The following is a 22,187-nucleotide window of genomic DNA, read 5'->3' as shown; positions in this document are numbered from 1 at the left end:
ACCACCATCCTCCTGATGCTGGTAACTAGCATTTGCCCTGATCCTCCAGCACCCTCTGGGACAGTGTGCAGGCATTGTGTGGCCACAGTATATCTGGGCCCCACGTATCTGGGACTCCTAACCTGCAGTATGGATGCAGCAAGCTCTTTCAAGGCAGGAGATACAGTCTGGGTACGTGGCCATGAGCTGGACTGCACCAGTTGGCCTCAGACTGTAACTGTCTCCAAAGGCAAACCAGCCCACAGGGACTCTCTCCTTTCACCCCATTCCCTGACACAGCAGAGTTTGCTGGACCTGTGACAGAGTCACAGCAGCAGCTCTGCTCCTGGGCTGGGCCTGCAGGCCCAAGGCCAGGCAGAAAAGCCAAATACAGGTGAATTCAGGAAGTCCACCCACAGTTACATCTCTGTCCTTATGTATCTCCAAAAAGATAGCAAAGCACAGGGATGTGTAGGGAATGCAGATGACATGGAGGTGGCCCACGCTGTCCCAGGTGACTGCCAGGTGTGTGCACCTCCCTCTCTTCAGCTCCTTGCATGCTGGCCATCTTCTGAGGCAACCTCACAGCCCTCGCAGCTCTAATCTCGAAAGTCAGGCTGGTGGCTGTGCCAAGCATGCTGTTAAACTCAGAGCTCAGCACTGGAGGGATCTGCTGTTAGCAGCATCACACCAAATGTTACAGCTTGTGGAAGGGAGGAGGGCCTCAAAGCCAGGGCAAGCAAAGAGGAGCTTGGCCCTTTGGCCAGGCTGAGCTGAAGAAGACAGGGAAGTGCAAATGTCACAGGCTGGCGAGGTGGAATGACCACAGGAAACAGTGATGGACCAAGCACTTGAGCCAGGAGAAGGGTAAAGCAGTGGGAGGGGAACAAAACCCCAGCTGTGCTCCTTAACAAGTCCAGCATTGCCCATTGCTCACCACTCTGGGCTTACCTGTGGGCAACAGCTGCATCCTGTGGGGAGTTCCCCAGCACGGCCACGGAGCCCTCAGGCTTCACCACCTCTAGCAGGGGTTTCACCGGCGTGATGGGCCGAGGGATCCTGCTCTTTGTGCTTAAGACTCTCTCTTCTTTCCCCAGGAGGAGAGCCTTTTCCTTCCCAGCTTTCCTCGGGATGGAGTCATCAGAGTCGTGGGTGTCCTCCTCGGAGCCGGTGGCCGACAGGGTCTCCGAGGCTCGCCGCCTCTCGTCGCTGGAGGATGCGGAGGAGGACGGCCCCGAGGCCAGCCGCAGGAGGCGGTTCTGCCTCTTCTCCATCACCAGGCGAGCCAGGTCGGGCTGCTTTGCCCTCTTGTAGAGCCTCTCTTTGGCCGAGAGCGAAGTTGAGAGGTCCGAGCCGGTGTCCTCCTCCGAGAACAGAATGGGTATCCGACTTCTGTACCTGGAGCCCGGCGGCCTCCTGGGGCCCTGCTGTGGCGGCTCGAGGAGGGGCTCTGCTCGCTTCAGCTGCTCCGCCGCCAGCGCCGGCTTCTCGAGGTCAGGGGCCCTTGGCACCCCCTTCTCAGGCTCTCCCAGGTCCAGGGAGAGCGCCACCTTTTCAGGTGGCTCCGGCTGGTCCTCCGGAGGCTTCGTGAGGCCGTTGGGGAGGGGCAGCTGCTCCCCCACCGTCTCCGAGGCGGCCTCGGCGTGGTTAGCCGACAGCGCGCAGCTCTCCGTCTCTGCCCCCTCCAGCCCCGAGTGGATGCTGCCGTTCTCCAGCAGGGCCAGGTTGTCCTCCAGCTCCTCTTCGATGATGACCTCCTCAAACTGGCCCAGGGAGCAGTACTCCTCGTGCCTCACCAGCTGGCCGCTGGAGGACATGACGTTGAGGTGCGTCTTCTCGGCGATGTGAACGAAGGTGCGCTCCACTTTGGTGAAGGGGGAGGAGGCTGCAGCCACGGCCACCGGGGGCTTTGGTTCAGACTTCAGGACTGAGGAGAGGGTCCCCGGCTCGGACACGTCCAGCTGGCTCCCCATAGGCTGCGGCCGCTCGCTCTGCGGCGTCACCGCGGCCAGAGTCCCCAGATCCACCTCTGGAGGCAGCTCCGTGGCCATGGGAGACTTCTTCAGGTCTCCTGGTGAGAACAGGACTAAGGTTTTGGAGCCCTCCTCTAGCTCCAGGTCCCCTTCCGCAGTGGACGCTCGGCCCTTGGAGCCCTTCTGGTCGTCCGCCAGGAGCGTGGAGGGAGCGCACTCCTGGCTGCGCTCTGTGCTCTTCTGGCTCAGTTCGCTGCTGGAGCCGCTTTGCATGTCGATCTCATTCCCTTCCTCCTCCTCCTCCTCCTCATCTTCCTCCTCCTCATCCTCTTCCTCATCTTCCTCCTCCTCCTCTTTCCCATTGACTTCCAGGTAAGGCTCCAGAGGCTTGCAAGGAGCAGTCAAGACGACGTTTAAGAAGTCCACCTTCTTGATGCGCTGGGACACCTTGGGCTTTTCCCAGTAGCCTGATACATCCTTCCTGAAGTCTTGGTAAGGCAAACTTAAAGGCACCGCCTTGGGCAGACCATTCATCTCAAATGACTTCAGCAGGTAGGCCTGGAAGAAGGCAGAGGTGAGAAAAGCAGAGGGTTAGTCTCTGGACACAGCACTGAGAGGGAAGGCATCAGAATTAACAGCAGAGGAAAGCAACTTTGTCCACCACACCTCCAACATCACTGCCTGAGCAGTGATCACTTCACCTGGGTGCTGGAACAGGTTGCCCAGGGTTTGTGGAGGTGTTCAAGGCCAGGCTAGACAGGGCTTTGAGTGACCTGGTCTAGTGGAAGGTATCCCTGGCCATGATGGGAGGGGTTCCAACCTTTAAGGACCTTCCAATCTTTAAGGACACTTCCAACCCAAACCATTCTATGTTTCTACTCATACAAGGACTGGAGGTGTTTAAGACCTAATTGTGGCCTTCCAGTATCTGAAGGGGGCCTACAAGAAGGCTGGGGAGGGCCAATGGCATCCTGGCCTGCATCAGGAACAGTGTGGCCAGCAGAAGCAGGGAGGTCATTCTGCCCTGTGCTCAGCACTGGTTAGGCCACACCTTGAGTCCTGTGTCCAGCTCTGGGCCCCTCAGTTTAGGAAAGATGTTGAGATGCTGGAAGGTGTCCAGAGAAAGGCAGTGAGGCTGGGGAGGGGTTTGGAGCACAGCCCTGTGAGGAGAGGCTGAGGGAGCTGGGGTTGCTTAGCCTGGAGAGGAGGCTCAGGGGAGACCTCATTGCTCTCTACAACTACCTGAAGGGAGGTTGTAGCCAGGAGGGAGTTGGTCTCTTCTCCCAGGCAAGCAGCACCAGAACAAGAGGACACAGTCTCAAGCTGTGCCAGGGGAGGTTTAGGCTGGATGTTAGGAAGAAGTTCTCCACAGAGAGAGTGATTGGCCATTGGAATGGGCTGCCCAGGGAGGTGGTGGAGTCACCATCACTGGAGGTGTTCAGGAGGAGACTTGACAGGGTGCTTGGTGCCATGGGTTAGTTGATTAGATGGTGTTGGGTGATAGGTTGGACACAATGATCTTGAAGGTCTCTTCCAACCTGATCTGGTCTGGTCTGGTCTGGTCTGGTCTGGTCTGGTCTATTCTATTCTATTCTATTCTATTCTATTCTATTCTATTCTATTCTATTCTATTCTATTCTATTCTATTCTATCCCAGAGTCTAATAATCACAGGGTTGTTTTGGTTGGAAAAGACCTTCAAGATCATGAAGTCCAACCATTCTCTAAGTCTACCAAGGCTGGTGCTAAACCCTGTCCCTCAGCTTTCATGACATGCTTGTTGATCATATTAGTGAAGGCAGAAGCCTGTAGAAGACAGAGTTAGGAGCTGCTGGAGAGACATGGGAGCAGAGGAGAGGGGTGAAGGGCCCTGCATGAGAACACCAGAGCACTACAGAGACAATCATAGAATGGTCTGGGTTGGAAGGGACCTTTATGATCATCTAGTTCCAGCCCCCCTGCCATGGGCAGGGATCCCTTCCACTAGACCAGGTTGCTGAAGGTCCTGTCCAGCCTGGCCTTGAACACCTCCAGGGAGGTGGCATCCACAACCTCCCTGGGCAACCTGTTCCAGGGTCTCACCACCCTCACTGGAAAGAATTTCTTCCTAATCTCCAGTCTAAATCTCCCCTCTTCCAGCTCAAATCCATGTTCCCTCATCCTATCACTACAAGCCCTTGTCAAAAGTCCCTCCCCAGCCTTCTTGCAGGCCCTTTAAGGTACTGGAAGGCCACTATAAAGTCTCCCTGCAGCCTTCTCTTCTCCAGGCTTCAACAGCCCCAGCTCTCACAGCCTGTTCCCTAAGGGAGGTGCTCCAGGCCTCTCATCTTCATGGCCTCCTCTGGCTTGGCCTATTCACAATGGTGAATGGTACTGCACATTGAGCAGGAAATTCCCCTGGCACAGAGGAGCTCCTTGAGCTCACTGTGGCCTGAGCAGAGCAGAGAGTTGCTGAAGGGCTGCAGTAAGGAATGAGTGACTGTGTAAGTTATACACATGCAGAGCAATGTTGGTAAACATGAGCAGCTCCTGAGGAACTGTGTGCAAGCAGCTCTTTTGAGTCCTGCTGGAAGGCTCTAATGAAGGAAGTCCTTTGGCACCTTGGCTTTTTGTCCTTTGTTGATAGCTATCTGTGATTCTCTTCTCTCTAAGCTTTGTAGTATGGTGTAGTATCAGTCAGGGTTGGAAGGGACCCCAAGGATCATCCAGTTCCAACCCCCCTGCCATGGGCAGGGACACCCCACACTAGATCAGCCTGGCCAGAGCCTCAGCCAGCCTGGGCTTAACACCTCCAGGGACAGGGCCTCAACCACCTCCCTGGACAACCCATTCCAGGGCTTCACCACTCTCATGGGGAAGAACTTCCTCCTCACATCCAGCCTGAATCTCCCCACCTCCAGCTTCATTCCATTCCCCCTAGTCCTATCACTGCCTGAGATCCTCAGCAGTCCCTCCCCAGCCTTCCTGTAGCCCCCTTCAGATCCTGGAAGGCCACAATGAGGTCACCTGGGAGCCTTCTCTTCTCCAGACTGAACAGCCCCAACTCCTTCAGTCTGTCCTCACAGCAGAGCAGCTCCAGCCCTCTGCTCATCCTCATGGCCCTTCTCTGGACACCTTCCAGCACCTCCAGATCCCTCTTGTGCTAGGGACTCCAGAACTGGAGGCAGTACTCCAGGTGGGGTCTCAGCAGAGCTGAGCAGAGGGGGAGGATCACCTCCCTTGCCCTGCTGGCCACACTTCTCATGTTCAGATGGAGCTTCCTGTGTTCTAGTTTGTGCCCATTACCCTTTGTCCTGTCACTGGGCACCCCTGGAGAAAGCCTGGTCCCATCCTCCTGACACCCCTTCAGTGTATCTAAGCACTGGTGAGATCCCCCCCAGAGTCTTTTCTTTTCCAGACTAAAAATACCAAATCCTCCCAGTCCTTCCTCATGAGAGAGATGTTCCAGCCCACAGCTGCTTCTCTTCTCCCATTTCCTGAGGCTGGTCCTGTATTAGTCCTGTATTAAGCATTCACTGCCCCATTCTGCCTTTGGCATCAGGATGACAGGTGTGGAACTTGGACTGGCAGGATGAACTTACCCACCCTTGGTGAAGGACATTACCCACCTGGCTTCCTCCCCCAGGCACTCCTTGGAAAGGACTCCATTCAGAAGCCTGAGAGTGGGTTCTGCCTGTTGGCTGGACTTGCTTTTCCCACAAAGGCAGCCACAGGGCTTTCCCTGGAGCCCTGATCAAACAGACATGCTTTCCCAGGGAGACTGGCACCTGCTAAGCCAGCCCTGACCAACACCTTGCTGTGTGCTGGACTGGGAAGAGTCCCTCATTCCCAGGGACAGTTCCCCTGCTGCTCTACTTCATCCCATTTGCTGGATGCTGTGTTTGATGGTCAGGCTGGAGGAGCAGGGATTCCTCTCTGCATATCATAGTATCACAGTATCAGTCAGGGTTGGAAGGGACCACAAGGATCATCTAGTTCCAACCCCCCTGCCATGGGCAGGGACACCCCACACCAGATCAGCCTGGCCAGAGCCTCAGCCAGCCTGGGCTTAAACACCTCCAGGAACAGGGCCCCAACCACCTCCCTGCACAACCCATTCCAGGGCTTCACCACTCTCATGGGGAAGAACTTCCTCCTCACCTCCAGCCTGAATCTCCCCACCTCCAGCTTCATTCCATTCCCCCTAGTCCTATCACTGCCTGAGATCCTGAGCAGTCCCTCCCCAGCCTTCCTGTAGCCCCCTTCAGACACTGGAAGGCCACAATTAGGTCACCTCAGAGCCTTCTCTTCTCCAGACTGCACAGCCCCAACTCCTTCAGTCTGTCCTCACAGCAGAGCAGCTCCAGCCCTCTGCTCATCCTCCTGGCCCTGCTCTGGACACCTTCCAGCACCACTGCTGTCCCTGGAGGTGTTCACAAAATGGCCTGGATGTGGCACTTGGAGCCATGGTTTAGTTAGCAGGGGGTGTTGGGTATTAGGTAATGGGTTGGACTTGGTGGTCTCTGAGGTCTTTTGCAACCTGGTTGATTCTGTGATTCTAAGCAATTAGGGATGGCATGGAGCTGGACAACATGAGCTGAAGAGCAGACAGAATCACAGAATGCTGGGGGTTGGCAGGGACCTCTGATGATCCTCCAGTGCAACCCCCCTGCTAGAGCAGGCTCACCACACAAATCACACATCCAGATGGGTTTGGAATGCCTCCAGGGAGACTCCACAGCCTCTCTGGGCAGCCTGTCCCCAGTGCTCTGCCACCCTCAAAGTGAAGAATTTTTCCCTTCTGTTTACACAGACCCTCCTGTGTTCCTGCTTGTGTCCACTGCCCCTTGTCCTGTCCCTGGACACCCCTGAGAGGTGACTGGCTCCATCCTCCTGAGGCTCCCTCTTCAGATATTCATATCACCCAACATGGACAGCAGCAACGTTCCCACACCCCAGAGGTGAGGCAAACACAGCAAAAATCAGCAAAGATGCCATCTCCACTTTGCTACAGCAAGGCTCCAAGCATGCACTGGAAGTTCCCAGCTTCCCTTGTAGTGAGGAATGGAGCCACATCTCTTCTCAGACAGCAGCACGGAGCAGACCCCTGCTGGTGGCTGCGGGAGCAGCGCTGGCACCCAGCTCATCATTGTGCTCATCTCTGTCCTGCCCCATGCCAAATCACTGCTCTCTACAGCTCCCTGAAAGGAGGCTGGAGTGAGGCGGGGGCTGGTCTCCCCTCCCTAGTATGAGGTGATAGAGTGAGAGGAAATGCCCTGGAATTGTTTGAGGGGAGGGTTAGGTTGGAGAGCTGGAACAATGTCTTTGCTGCAAGAGTGGTCAGGCCTTGGAACAGGCTGCCCAGGGGGGTGGTGGAGGTGTTCAGAATAAAGCACACAGGCACAAACCAAACCAGGTTGGAAGAGACCTTCAAGATCATCAACCAATCCAACCCACCCGAACAACTAACCCATGGCACCAAGCACCCCATCATAGCTCCCTGGGACATGCTTCACAGGGCATGGGAGCTGGACTTGATGATCCCAGAGGTCTTTTCCAACTTTACTGACTCTGTGATTCTATGCACACCCAAAGCAGGTCCTTGCAGCAATGAAGAGTGCTGACAAGGACCCTGCTCTGCCTGGCTGGCTTTCTGGTGAGGGCACAGAGAAGGTACCCCAGAGCCTGCCGGTGCTCCTGCAGCCAAGCAGTCTGTGGCACGGCACACAGCAAGGCTCAGTGTCCACCAGCACAGCCTGCTGTCCTGAGGAGCTCTCCAGTGGTGCAGGGCAAAGGGAACACCTTCCCTTACACTGCACAAGTGGGGAGGTTGTTTCTCTCTCCCATCTCTTCAACTTTAAAAATGCAGTAATTTGGTGAAAACAAACAAAAAGCCACCAGGTATGGGGGTGGGGTGGGGGGAACCCCACAAAGCACAAGCAGCAAATGCCACATCTCTTTGCTCTGCTGTTTCAGACCATGCTCTAAACCATGTCTCAGACTGTGATGACCACAATGGCATCAGTGCATCACAGAATTGTTTTGGTTGGAAGGGACCTTTAAGACCACTGAGTCCAACCATCAACACAAGGCCACCATGGCCATCAAGCCCTGTCCCACAGTGCCATGGCCACACCTTCCCTGAACACCTCCAGGGATGGTGACTCCACCACCCCCCTGGGCAGCCTGTTCCAGTGCCTGACCACTCTTGCAGGAAAGCAATATCCAACCTAACCCTCTCCTGGCACAGTTTCAGCCATTTCCTCTTGTTCTATCACCTGATACATGGGAGAAGACATGAACCCCCACCTCACTACAGCTGTAGTGAGCAGCCTCTCAGCCTCAGCTGCCTCATCTCCAGACTGACCAACACCACTTCCCTCAGATGCTCCTCACAGACCCTTCTCCAGTTCTGTTGCCCTTCTCTGGGCCTGCTCCAGCACCTCAATGTCTTTCTTGTAGTGAGGGGTCCAAAACTGACCCCTGAGGTGCAGCCTCACCAGCACTGAATACTGGAGGACAGCCAGCACCCTGGTCTTGATGGCTACACTACTGCTGATCCAGGCCAGGCTGCTGGTGGCCTTGACCAGCTGGGCACACTGCTGGCTCGTGTTCAGTTGGCTGTTAAACAGCATCCCCAGGCCCTTCTCTGCTGGGTAACTTTCCCACCACTTCCTTCAGTGGGGTTTGACAGATCAACACCTGCCACATACAGCCTTACAGAGGTATTGAGGTATGCACCATGGAGCAGCTGGACTCTGCTAAAGGCAGTCTCAGATCAGCCTCCTGATCCCAGCCTTCTTCCAGGGAGCTGTAAAGAGCACTGAGGTCTCCCCTCAGCCTCCTCTTCTCCAGACTAAACAGCCCCAGGTCCCTCAGCCACTCCACACAAGACCTGCTCTTCAGATCCTTCATGTGACAAACTGTTTCTGCAGTGTCTGTAGGAGTTGAATTGCACCAGCCTAGGGCAGTTTGGATGCTGGTAACCATCTGGTGGTAGCCAGCACAGCAGAGCTCTAAAAGCTTGCCTAAGTCAGGGTTAGCAGCAACCTGTCCAAGTTGGTGGCTGACTGGTACTAGATTAAATTCACATAAGCTGAAGTCACAGTCTGGCCCTTCCTGAACTACATCACAGCATCACCAAGGTTGGAAGAGACCTCAAAGATCATCAAGTCCAACCTCTCACCACAGACCTCATGACTAGACCATGGCACCAAGTGCCACATCCAATCCCCTCTTGAACCCCTCCAGGGATGGTGACTCCACCACCTCCCTGGGCAGCACATTCCTCCCTGGGCACCAAACACATCACCATTGGCCACCAAGCTTTGTTGCTCTTTCCAGACCTGTCCCAAGTGCCAGCTTCCAGTGACCACAGCAGCAAATGATAATTAAAACTCTCAGTTCCCTACCAGAGTTCACCTCCCATGTGCCTGAGGATGGGCAGAGGACACCTTCCTGGGGCCAGAAAGCAAAGGAAGGAGGAAAGTGTCATAGTATCAGTCAGGGTTGGAAGGGACCCCAAGGATCATCCAGTTCCAACTCCAAACTCCACCAGTCCCTGCAGGCTGCTCCAGCCTTGCCATACCTCCAGGTGTTCCATACAAGGCTCCAACAGCTCAGCTCCTTGGTTGCCAGGAGCTGTGTGACTTCTCTCAAACAGAGGCAGCAGCTCTTAACCAGTACCACAAAAGTGGTGCTGAAAATGCAAACAGCCTCCAGAGCTGTGCAGACAACTTCCAACACCCAGCTGGCAACAGGCATCTGAGATGTGCTCACAATCCAAACTGCTCATCTGTCCCACCCTACTAATGGAGGGACAGATATCCTCTGGATCATAGCATCACAGTATCAGTCAGGGCTGGAAGGGACCACAAGGATCAGCTAGCTCCAACCCCCCTGCCATGGGCAGGGACACCCCACACTAGATCAGCCTGGCCAGAGCCTCAGCCAGCCTGGGCTTAAACACCTCCAGGGGCAGGGCCTCAACCACCTCCCTGGACAACCCATTCCAGGGCTTCACCACTCTCATGGGGAAGAACTTCCTCCTCCCCTCCAGCCTGAATCTCCCCACCTCCAGCTTCATTCCATTCCCCCTACTCCTATCACTGCCTGAGAGCCTGAGCAGTCCCTCCCCAGCCTTCCTGTAAAGCAAAGCAAGAAAAGCAAACAGAGGAAAAACCCAACCCAAAAAGCAACCCCAAACACCAGCCATCACCAAGGTGCTGCCTTTTGATTCTTTAATAAGATTTTGGTAGTATACAAGCTTTTTTTTGTTGTTGTTTTAATTATTATTATTGTTATTATTATTTCCCCCTTCCCCTCCCCTCCCCCTCCTTTCCCCCCTCCCCCTTTTATTTGTTTCACCTTTTTCTCTCAGATTGTCTGGGTTAACATACATGGATTTAAAAAAGGCACAAAATCCATTGCACAGCTTCTCTTTTTGTTTGTTTGTTTGTTTGTTTGTTGTTGTTGATGCCATTGCCTGTTCATTGTGGTTTCAAGTGTAGGATTTGTACAGTACTCTGCAGCATTTACAGCGTGGTCTACATACAAGGTCAGTCAAGGCATGCTTTTATACAAGGAAACAGCTTTCCAAACCCTCTCTGGGTGGTTCTATGTACACAAATCATACAGTGGGGAGGGGGGAAAGAAAATGAAAAGCTTCCAATTGGTCTTGCATGCTCAGTGTGCCAGAGGAATTAGTGCAAGCATATATTACAGTGTTATTGCAGTACAAAAAGAAAGGGGGGGACCCTAGGCTCTCAAGGGAGTAGATACAGGAAGAATAAAAAGACTCAAGGAAAACAAGCTTTGGATCCTTTCAGTTCAACTCTGTCCTTCCCAATGGATCCCTACTCAGTACCTCCTTTAAAGCTATGGCAGGCTGCTTCCCCTCCCCTCTCCCTGCTGCCCTGCACCTGAGACCAACTGCCGCACCGCCCTCCAACCTCCTGTCCCGAGCAATCCGTGCGGGCTTCTGGCAACTTGAGGAAGCCCTTCTGCTGTGCCTCCTAGCACTGGAGAGCTGCTCAAAGGGGACTCTCCTGAGATCAGCTGCTTCAAGTGAACTCAAGTCCCAGCAGATGAGGTTTCTCAAGCAAGCCAGGGAGCACACCAGGTGACCTACAGCTTCTGTCTCCTCTCAGTCGAAATTCACTACAGGAAGCCACGCTCACCTCCTGCTCGAGCAGCAGTGGCTTAAGCATGGCTTGAATTCTCTCCTGCTTAGCAGCAACAGAAGTCTAACAGGTGACACAAGGTAATGAAAAGGAAGGATATGCTGGTCCCTGAGATTCTTCATGGGAGCTGGCAAGTCTGAGAAGCAGAAATCAAGTTCCCCACATGACGTTAATTGTTCCCCTGGGAATGGGAAGAGGCCTTAGTCCTGAGAGATGCAGACAGCAGGAGCCATAGTCTGGTCTTCCCTCTAACAGCTTTGATTTGGATGCTATCAGGACCTTAGCATATCCTGTAAGTGACATTATCCTCTGCCAGCATAGACTAAGCTTGGTTTGGAGCGGGAGACCTGGCAGGACTGACCACAGCAAGTGGTACAGAAAAGTAAACCAACAGAATCCGAGGTTCTGCAGCAGCTCTTTCTTCAACACCAGCATCAGATGAGGTAAAAGTAGCAGGGGTCTTCAGAGCTGCCACACTTGCTTGCAGGATCTCTGTGTTCCAAGGATCAGCACCATAAATGTCAGAGAGATGTTCTTCTTTCCAGCATCTCACCATCAAACCCTCCACCACCTTTCTCTTCATTGCTGTTGGGTTTGGGTGGTTGTGGTTGGTAGGTTTAACCCAAGGGGAATAGGACAGCCCAGTCCTATGCTGGATAATTGCTCTGCTCCTCCCTATTTGTGCTTTCACAGGGTGTTGGGTTTGTGCCACTTCTCCCAGCATCTTGGATGGAAGCAACAGCTCTGTAAAGGTGGTGTGCCTGCCACTTAGGTTCCCACCTCTGCACCCACCAGGGCCTCCAGCAAGAGTCAATGCAGAGCATCCCTGTCTGAAAAGACACGGGGCAGCGGGGGGGGGGGGGAGGTACCATTTCATGCTTCTCACTCAGAAGAGGCTCAGGAGATGCCAAGCAAAGTGGAAGGAAAATGATAATCCCAGAATTGTTCTAGTCCCTAATTGTAAAGGCAGTTGAATAGCAGCAAGAAAGAAGGAAAAGAAGGAAAAGGGAAAAACCCAACAAAAAGGAGAATCTGAAAGCTAAACATCTTTCTTAGTCACAAAAATAAGCACAGGTCAGCAGTGTAAGAACCTGATCTGGCTTTTGTTTCTTTTAGGAAGGATCAAGCTGAAGGGGCAAGAGAAGTCCCATGGAAGTCTCCTTAGCTGACTTGTTCAGAGGCAATTTGCCATTCCTCTCTTCTCAGGTTGCCAGATCGATTCAATTGCACTCCTTAGCGACACTGAGGAGCTGGTGGGGAGGCGCTGGAGGAAGCCCTGGGGGTCCTTTCTGAGGCAAGTGCACTGGGATGAGGTAAGCAACTTTGAAATACTTTTGCATATGAAAAAATAAAAACCTCCAAAGAATAAAGCATTTTCCTTTCCCAACCCCAAGAGAGAAGATGCAGGTCGGTGCAAGGTGGGGATCTCTCCTCCGATCCCCAGGCTACGTGGATAGCAGCTTGGTTGAAAGGTACATTCATTGTGACATCGGTTTTCTCTGCTTGCTTGCTCGTTTTCCACAGCAGGCCTCACACAGAGAAGTTGCAAACACAGCAAACCACACTCAGAACACCCTTTCCCAGAAGAGAACTGTTGCCCTGTCCTGCAGAACTGGGTGTTGCAATGACTCAGACACAAAAGGCGTGGTACAAAAGTGCAAGCCGAAGGAAGGCAGCGCCGTGACCACCGCCAGCCTTTGCACGGTTTATTGAGTGCTTGAACAGTACCCAAAACAGCTCTTGGCATACTAAGAAGTTCCATCCCAGGTGGCAGCAGCACCCTTCCTGTCACCAGAGCGCTCTGCCACCAGCTGATGGCAACTAGAGGGACACTTGTTCCACACTGGATTGAAAACTCCCGGGCCGGCCGATGTTGCTCAAGTCAGACCCGCAATGTGCAAAGGTGGCCAAATGTGCCAGCCCCACCAGACACCACAGGGATACTTTCTGTCCCTGATCAGAGATCTGTTCTTTGCACCAACCTTTTGGGCACTTGGCTGTGTGCACAGGGGCCCATGACTGGCATGAGAGATGCTTCTGTAAGGCATGACCACGCGCGGCCGTTCCCGCTCTGCGTGTGGGTCACGGACACATACAAACGTGCATACAATCAGGAATGGAAGCTCCAGCACAAAGCAGCCCAGCACCACCCTGGGGACAAGAGTGAAATCAGGAAGCACATCTAACTTAACTTTGGTCAGTCTCTCCAGAGACTGGCACCTCTGCCAGTCACTCTGGGGAGGGCTGGCAACGTGCAGGAGGAAGCGGGGCAAGACGAACAGCACCCAATCTCCTCCAGCTGAGAGCTCTCTGGGGCAATTTATTCACTGTCAGCACTAAGAGGAACTTAGGGGGTTGCAAATTACTCATGAGTTTCAAAGCTTCAGACCTTGTCTGCTAGGAAATGCAGTTTTATTCAGCTAGCCTCTGGAAGCCTTAGCCCACCTGCCCTAGGTGATCCTGCTTTGCCAGGGGGGGTTGGACTTGATCCCCAGTCCCTAGTCTAGCGGTGCTTGGAGCTCTGCTCTCCAAGCTTTAACCCTTCAGCCCTACCTTTCTGTGATCTGTTACTGCCAAGGAGAGCTAGACAGACAGACAACAGCTATCTCCAAACAGGTCATCTGGCACCAAAGGAACCCCAGAAACATAAACAATGCAAACAAAACCTTCCTTGGTTGGTTGGTTTGGTTTTTAATAGAATGCAATAAAAGAGCCCTTGCTTATTCAATGTCAGAGCTACAAAATGGTCTCAGATCCAGGTGAAGGTCAAAGAGTGGTGTGAATAAATCTCCATTGACAACCAGTAATGAAATTCATCTAATCCAGCAGTTTACAACCAAAATAAATCCAATGATTGGCTCAGTGTTATGTGGCTGTGACACAAATGTGAGTGGACACCACCTGGCCTAAGGAAGAGATGCTAGAGCCCCTGCACAAACACCCTGGGTTACCTGTCACCACTCCCTCCAGATGAGCAGTAGAGAGTCTCCTTGCATTCTCCCAGATTAATCCTGTGCCCCTGCCAAGCACTTAGAAGTTCCACAGGTAGACATCATGGAAAACTGACTGGTGGAGGTGTGAGAGGGAAGGGCATTAGAAAGCAGGGAAAGGATGGAGGACATCTTCCCACGCTCCCTGCTCTCCCGTCTCGCAGTGCATCCTATGGCTGAGCTGCTTTACAGCGCAGGACTAAAGCAGCACTGCTAAAGATTTTCCTGCCTTGGTTTATTTACACCAGATCACAGCACCAGACCAGAGAGTGCATTTTACCATGAGAGAAGTAAAGTTCCTGGTGATCTGTAGCCAAAGAAATGCCTGGAGGACACTGTAGGAGATACTATTTGGTATAGAGGTCCCACCTGGCAATTTGCAGAGGGTGAAGCAGTGTTCTGGCCTCCTAAAGTTCTCCCTGTGCAATCAAACCCTCGTCTTGGGCTTCAGCCTGATGTGTTCAGAGAAGGCTGCATTCGCTGCTGACTTCCTCCAGCAGCCCCCACAGGTCAAACAGCAGGGGAATGACTCTCACAGGAGAGAAAATAAAGCACTTGAGGATCTTTTGGGTTGAGAGCCCGCAGGAAGGCGTGTGAGTGCTGTGACTGTTCAGTGTTGTTTCTGAATAAACTCTGGCAAGGCTAAAGAGAGGTGTTTGCCCTGGGTTTTCACCTGACTGCAGAAGGAGTCTACTACAAAACAAATCCTCAGTTCTCTCAGAAGAGGCTGTGATAAAGATGGCACCAAAGCCTGGTGGATGCTACTGAAACAACAGACAAATGAGGTAGTTAACCGCTCCAAAGGGAGCCCCTTGGAGGAAATGTTTGAAGCACAGAGCAGAGCAATCTCCTAATGGCATTTGTTTTGTTTCTCATCTCCAAGAAGCTGCAACCTGGAGGAGTGAGTAAAGAAGAATTCTGTTAATCAGCTTTAGAGTAACCTTTGGAAAAGACAAGCAGCTCAACTCCTGGCAAGTCATCACTCAACCAGCACATGGCCTGAAATTGTGCCAGGGGAGCTTTAGGATGGGTGATAAGAAATGTTTCTTTCCTGCAAGAGTGGTCAGGCCTGGGAACAGGCTGCCCAAGGAGGTGGTGGAGGGGAAGTGGTCAAGAACCATGTGGCCATGGCACTTGGGGACAGGGTTGAATGGCCATGGTGGTCTTGGGTTGATGGTTGGACTCAATGATCTTAGATGATCTCTGTGACTCTCTAAGTCGTAAGCAGGCTAGGGGAGATGCTGAGGACACCTTTGCTTGTTATTGCTTATCAGTCAGAAAGAACAGAGCTCTTCCCAGAAATCCTGTGTGCAAAAACAAAAACCTATCCAAAAGTGCATTTTTATTGGGTTTTTTTCCACCTCAAAAAGGCAGAAAGACCTTGGAGTGCTCCATGCAGGCAGGCTGCCTCCTCCGGTAACACCTGGGGCTGACTGCTGCAGAAGCAGCCGGGGAGAGCCGGCTGCCAACAGTGGCACAGGCTGGGTGAGGGAAGAACTGCCACTCTGTGAGCCAAAGTGGAGAGCAGCAACCCTCAGGAAGAGATCCACTGCTCTGTGACACCTCCAGAGCAGGCAGGCAGCGAGAGGCAATGCTGCTGAGGAAAAGTTTAGAGCCAACCACCAAAGGCTCAGCTCCGGTGCGCTCCAAACTGCCCTGTCCTGGCTCTTGGAAATGCCCTGTTGATTTCTGGGTTTATCTGGATCCATCCCATCCCCACAACCCCCAGGCTGGAGAATGGGGGACAGTTCCTTTTGCCAGCCCAGAAAACATGCAGTTGGAAGAGCTTGTGTTGAGACACCTTCTCCTTCACAGAGACCAGGCACCAACTCAAATGGAACTTGGAGACAAGCTCACACCACCAGAAGTGGTGTTGAGCCAGCTACTGCCATGTTTTGCAGTCACAGATGGTGGCTGTGTCTTAAGGGAAGGAGTATGGCCAGCTCTCAAAATTTAGCTGCTCATGTACACAATCATTTAGGGGAGTCTGCTAAGCCCTAAGGGCATCAGGATCTGGAATTCATGGAGCTGTCCTGGAAAATGGAGGTTGTCTTCCATTATCCTCTTTGAAATCAAACTGCCTTGGAAAGTGTGATCACTGTTCCTCACCCCGACTCCACATAGAGCTGAGACTGCTCTGAGTGCCAAAATGTGCCATTTTTTCCACTGTTTCCTCCAAGGAAAACAGAAGGAGAGAAGGCAAGAAGCTGAAGGAAGCGCTGCGGGGACTGCAGGGTGCGGGGTGAGACACGCAGCGCATAGGAAACTGGGGCGGGAGGCAAGCCTGGCAGAGCCTTGGGAACAGCAAAGGCAGGAGGTAGTGCAGGCAGCCAGGGACACACCAAGGATGTGAGGGATGAGATGCCACAGCTGGTGACAGAGGCAGGCCACAGGGACAGGAGACTGTGTGGAGCGGGGCAGGCGCTGGTAACCCGGGTGGAGAAAAATGGCTTTGAGCCACGGAGAAGAGACAGGGAAGACAGAGGGGACCAGAGAGGCAACTGGATCCAAGGCAGCTTCTCAAGCAGCAAGCTGGAGGTGAGGGGCTTCTCCCTCCTCACTGCATTGTATGTGATGCCCACCTACAGCTGACTGCTGCTCTTGCATCTAGAGTCAGACTTAAACACAGCAGCTGAGCCTGGAGCAATGGAGAAGATGCCAGAGGAGAAACTCAGCCAGTCCTGGAGGCAGATGCCTCATCTCCACTCACTCTGGGGGCCAACTGTCCACACACAGCTGCTCCATCCTGGGCAGTGAAGGTGGCAACTGCCAGCATCCTTCACAGCTCAGGTGCTGCCCAAAGTCTCCCAACACTGGAAGAGAGAAGGTGCACTCAAACTCTCCCTTAGGTGAGTACCTAGTACCTGACAGGCAGCTACAACAGCTTCCTATACACTCCTCAGAAGCCATTTGGACACAGGGTTTGAGAGGTTGGCTGGCCTGCCTCTGCCCTTGGGGACCCTCGAAGAATCATCACATGAACTACAGGGGAAGAGCTGAAGGAAAGGTCTTGGAGGCAACACCTGTCATGCAGGATGGAAAGCATCCCTTCAGGTTGGGAGTCTCTAGGAGCCACAAAGACACTTAGCCTGGCAAACCAAACCTTTGAACTGCTGTGTCCCTTTCAGAACAACAGCCTTACAGCAGCCTTGACCACCACAACGTGCCCACAGCAGCAAAGAGAAGGAGTGGAAGAGCAAGAGATACTTTTCATCACAAAGAGGTAGCAGAGGGATGGGTTTGTATCACCCTTATGGCTGTCTCACAGGCAGCTCTAGCTTACATTCTGTCATCACTGCAATAAAAAATACTTTAAACACAACTCTTTCACCTCCACACAGGCAAAACCACCTGGGAATGGTGGACAAAGGTTCACACCAGGGACTCTGTCAGCAAAGGTATCTCAACAGGATGCTCCTAATGCAGATGCAGTGGCAGCTGCAAACTTGCACCTTTGTCAGGACAGCTTCAGCCAACCCCCCCCCCCCCCCCCCAAAAAAACCTTCCCTGGCATAAATACCTGTACCCAGCTCAGGCTGGCTTCACTCAAGCCTTTACAGTACCATTTTCACAGCAATCACATCCCATTAGCTCCTTCCTGTGGGAAAGAGGCTGGGGAGAAGGTGATGAATTGGAAACATCTCCCACAGTGCATAGAAGGAAAGTGAGAAGAGGCAAGAGAGCAAGATCTCAAGAGATGGCTTTTGTACCTATACACAACTGATGTGCATTTGCTCACTGGGGTGGAGAATGAGAGCCCAGCAGCAGCTACCTGACCTTCTGATGCTGATAACTGCCACAGCCCAAAGGAGTGGCAAATGCTCATTTCAGTCCTCACTTTGTATGCTGAGAAGTTGGATGAGGCCTTGAGCAGCCTGGTCCAATGGAAGGTGTCCCTGCCCATGGCAGTGAGCTTGGGACTAGGTGACCTTCAAGATCCCTTCCAACCCAAATCATTCTGTGAATCTAGGAATCTCTTTTGGGATGGAAGCCTTGCTCTTGGACCCTTCTGATCAACACAAGTTGCCTAAGAGTCTGATGCTGAAAGGGGATTTAATTTCACTAGAACTGATTTGCAGTGACTTACCCCAGCTGAAGAATGGAAGCAAAACCAAGCAGGGCAACCAACTTCTCAGCCTGCAGCCCCCCTCAGCCCTTCTTGTGCTGACACCCCTTCCTCACTTGTTCCCTTCTCCCTGCTGCCCCTTGCCAGCTGTGCAGAAGGGCAGTGAACCAAAGTGGGGAAATGAACCACAGCTGAAAACAACTTCTCTTCTCCTTGTGCAGGCCCAAGCAGCCACACCAACACTGGCAGAGGGGAGAGGGCTGGATGGGATGGGGTTGATGGGGTGCCTCTCAGAGCATCATCACTTCTGTTCCTCTAACTCAGCCAGGGTAAATGAAGACCTCAATGGGAAATGGTTGCTTGCTGCCTCCCTTGAGCTTTCTAGCTGGGGCTTGGCTCTTTGGTCACATTTACATTTACAGTTGCAGTCACTCTAAATGAAGCACAACAAATAAATGCAGTATAAATGGAACCTCCAACACAAATGCAATCTTTTTTTCCCCCCCTGTTTGTTTTGGGGGTTTCTAGAGTTGCACTGTAACTAGTTTTAATATGAGTGTATAACATTTCCACATGTATAGAGAGAGAGCTGTTTGCACATGTCTTTAATTCACCCACTGCTCCTCAACAGTAGGGGGGTTCCATAGAAATTATTACAGCATTAGATGGAAAGGTTAAAAATAAAGCTGCAGATGGACTAGTGCTTAAAACACTCTCTGCACACTCCTGTGTTAACATCAGGACCCCAGCCATTAGCACCAGTGAATTTGTTCAGAGTTAAATGGTAAAAGTCATCTTGATCAGGCAATAGAACTTCCCAGAAGAGCCAGGTGACAGCAACAAGCCCAATTACTCTGGTGTACAGCCCAGCTTTGATGGTTTAGAACCCAACACCCCACCTTCCAGCACCTGAGCAGCAAAGCCAGGGGCTTACTTCAGTGGTTTGCCATCCACCTACCCAGGTCCTGCAAATGGACATCCAGTTTGGCCCTTGTTACTTATCTGCCAACAGCCAGCCTCCTCCTTCCACTTGGTGGATTAGAAAGCCCATCTTGTTCTGTTCAGGCAGGCTCCCCTAACAAACAGCACTCACATCACTTTTTAATGACAGGCTGAGACACTGGCACAGCTTGCCCAGGGAGTCTGTGGATGTCCCCATCCCTGGAGGTGTTCAAGGCCAGGCTGGATGAGGCCTTGAGAAACCTGGGCTGGTGGGAGGTGTCCCTGCCCATGGTGGTGGTGGGGTTGGCACTAGATGATCCTTCAGGTCCCACCCAACCCCAACCATTCTGTGCTTCCATGACTTCTTCCATCCCATTCCACAGGGCAGGTTTTACAGGCTCCAACAATCCTTGTTTCAGGTTTTGAAAACCTTGGGGGGGGAAATTCCACATAAGACTTGGAGCTGGTGCCTGGCAGTGAGCTCACCAGTACAAAAGATCTCTCCTCTCTGCTCAGCTCTTACAAAAGCTCTCTCCTCTCTGCTCAGATCCTCATTTTCCTGCTGATTACATCTAGGAATACCCTTTTTGGTCTGGGGGGGTGGGGGGGGTGGGGGGCAGGCTCTACAGCAGCATAAGGAAAATGTAGATGCAGCTCATTATTTGCCCTAACTTTCACCTCCCTGTGGCAGACAGCACCTCCCAAGGCACAGCTTCTCCCACTCTGTGCATGACCTATATTCTTCCTATCTCAAATGTGACTTGTCCCTGGCTGAATGTAATGATTACTTTGAATGCAAGAAACTGATCCAGATGTTTCTGCAGAGCTGGCCTACCAGGAGAATACATTAAGCCACTGATCTTCCTGTCACTGCTAAATCACTCAGGGACTTCCTTTTTTCTTCCTGACAGTCACTAAAGGCATGGAACAGTGCTGAGCTGCGGGCAGGAGATCAGGGGGCCTTTCACTACAAGACAGACATTGAGATGCTGGAGTGTGTCCAGAGAGGAACAATGAAGCCAGTGAAAGGTCTGGAGAAGAGGTCTGGTGAGGAGTGGACAGGTTGGACACGATGATCTTTGAGGTCTCTTCCAACCTTAGTGATACTGTGAGTGGCTGCTGAGGGAAGTGGAGAAGAGGAGGCTGAGGGGAGACCTTCTCATTCTCTACAACTCCCTGGAAGGAGGTTGGAGCCAGGTAACAAGTGACAGGATGAGAGGAAATGGGCTCAAGTTGCACCAGGGGAGATTTAGGTTGGAGATTAGAGGAAAATCCTTCACTGAAAGGGTTCTCAAAGCCTGGAACCGGCTCCCCAAGGGAGCTGGCTGAGTCCCCCTCCCAGTAGGTGTTCAGAGAGGCAGAGGTGTGGTGCTGAGTGCCATGGTTTTGTGGCCAGGGTGGTGTTAGGCCAACAGTTGGACTTGATGATCTCAAGATGCCTTTTCCAACCAACATAACTGTGTGATTCTGTGGCTTAGCATCACACTTGGCTGATTCAGAGAGTGGCTGGGCTCCACGATCTTAGAGGTCTTTTGCAGCCAAGAAGACTGGGTGAGAAACATCCCCACTTGTGACACCAACAGCTCAGCTGCTTTTCTTTGGTTAGGTGCTTTCCCATTTCTTCATAAGTTTATCTGCAAGGAAGTCTTGACTGGAGCCTAAAAACCAACCCTCTTTATCAGTTAGACTTTTGAACTTAGGAGGAGGAGCACAGTACCAGGTTTGCTTGGTAAGAGCAGGTCTGTAGCATCAGAGAGGTTACTGCCCTGTAAATGTCATGGATGGAAATGGACTGCTCTGGGTTTTGTGAACTCCTCATCAGCCACTCACTGGTTTTGTCTGCAACAGGCTGAGGCTGAGTCAGATTGGATGTGAGGAAGAAGTTCTTCCCCATGAGGGTGGTGAGAGCCTGGCACAGGTTGCCCAGGGAGGCAGTGGAAGCCTCATGCCTGGAGGTGTTTGCAGCCAGGCTGGATGTGGCTGTGAGCAACCTGCTGCAGTGTGAGGTGTCCCTGCCCATGGCAGGGGGGTTGGAACTGGCTGAGCCTTGAGGTCCCTTCCAACCCTGACAATTCTATGATCTTCATTCCTAGAATTGACCTTGAAAAGCAAATATTCTGGAGACTATGACCTAAAAATTCTTGAGAGCTACTGACTCTAAATCCTCCTGGCTGCCCAAAGTCAATTTTTCCTCCTGATTCTGCTGCTCTATTCAAGTCTCTCCTGAACACTGGAAAAACACCAGCAGAGCAGAGTCTGCTTAAGGAAATCCTCCCTTCTCATGTCACACTGAGAAAAAGCAAAGCTCTGCTCTTCCTAGGTTCTGTGCTTGCCAAGGGCAGTGGTGCCAAACAGGATTAGGTTACTGCCTAATTGGGTCCAAGGATTCCTGGCAATGCCCAGTGCCCTCCTGTGGAAATAACACTGACCAACAAACTGTAGGCAGAAATGGTGACTGGGCAGTAAAGTGCACTGGGGGCAAATCCAAAGGAATTGATGCCACTGAGGCTTGTAGGAAGAGACTGGCCATGCATAAGCTCAATCTTCTCAAGGGGGGTATGTTGCCTCCTCCACCTCCATCCTTATACCTACCAGGATTCACTGTGGGCTTGCAAGAGGCAGAGCCCACCCAGCCTGCCTGAGCATGTCTGCCCAGGGAGGTTGTGGAGGTGTTCAAGGCCAGGTTGGACAAGTCTAATGGAATGTGTCCCTGCCCATGGTGGAGGGGTTGGAACTAGATGATCATCAAGGTCCCTTCCAACCCAAACCATTCTATGATGTCCTGAAGCCACTGGGGCAGGTCCTATGAGCTTCAGAAAGCACTACCCCACCCTGCCTGGGGTTGCACAGTCTGAACGTGGCTCTGGCCAGCCTGATCCAGTGTGAGGTGTCCCTACCCACGGCAGGGGGGTTGGAACCAGATGATCCTTGAGATCCTTTCCATCCCTGACAATTCTGTGATAGAAGGGTGGATCTGACATTAAGGAAGCCTGGGGTGGGGTAAACATAGCTACAGAGATCAGTACTTGAAAGGAAGTGCTCATTGCAAGTGATGAAACACTCTGCCTGTGCAGTAA

At 52.5% G+C, this 22,187-nt stretch overlaps 1 protein-coding gene across 1 annotated transcript in view; it reads right to left on the bottom strand.

The window, feature by feature from the left end:
* The window catches only part of LOC137458086 (tau-tubulin kinase 1-like), a gene marked incomplete at its 5' end in the record, with an annotated part of 48,866 nt that overhangs the window by 8,090 nt on the left and 18,589 nt on the right, over positions 1-22,187 (bottom strand). The window contains one exon of the mRNA XM_068169754.1: positions 931-2,510. Coding sequence (XP_068025855.1) covers positions 931-2,510 — 1,580 coding nt within the window. The remainder of the gene's footprint in view (positions 1-930; positions 2,511-22,187) is intronic.

Source organism: Melanerpes formicivorus, unplaced genomic scaffold (genome assembly GCF_026170545.1).
Source record: "Melanerpes formicivorus ecotype bairdi unplaced genomic scaffold, bMelFor1.0.p_v2 SCAF_220, whole genome shotgun sequence".
Lineage (NCBI taxonomy): Eukaryota > Metazoa > Chordata > Aves > Piciformes > Picidae > Melanerpes > Melanerpes formicivorus.
This window is presented reverse-complemented; position numbering and strand designations above follow the sequence as displayed.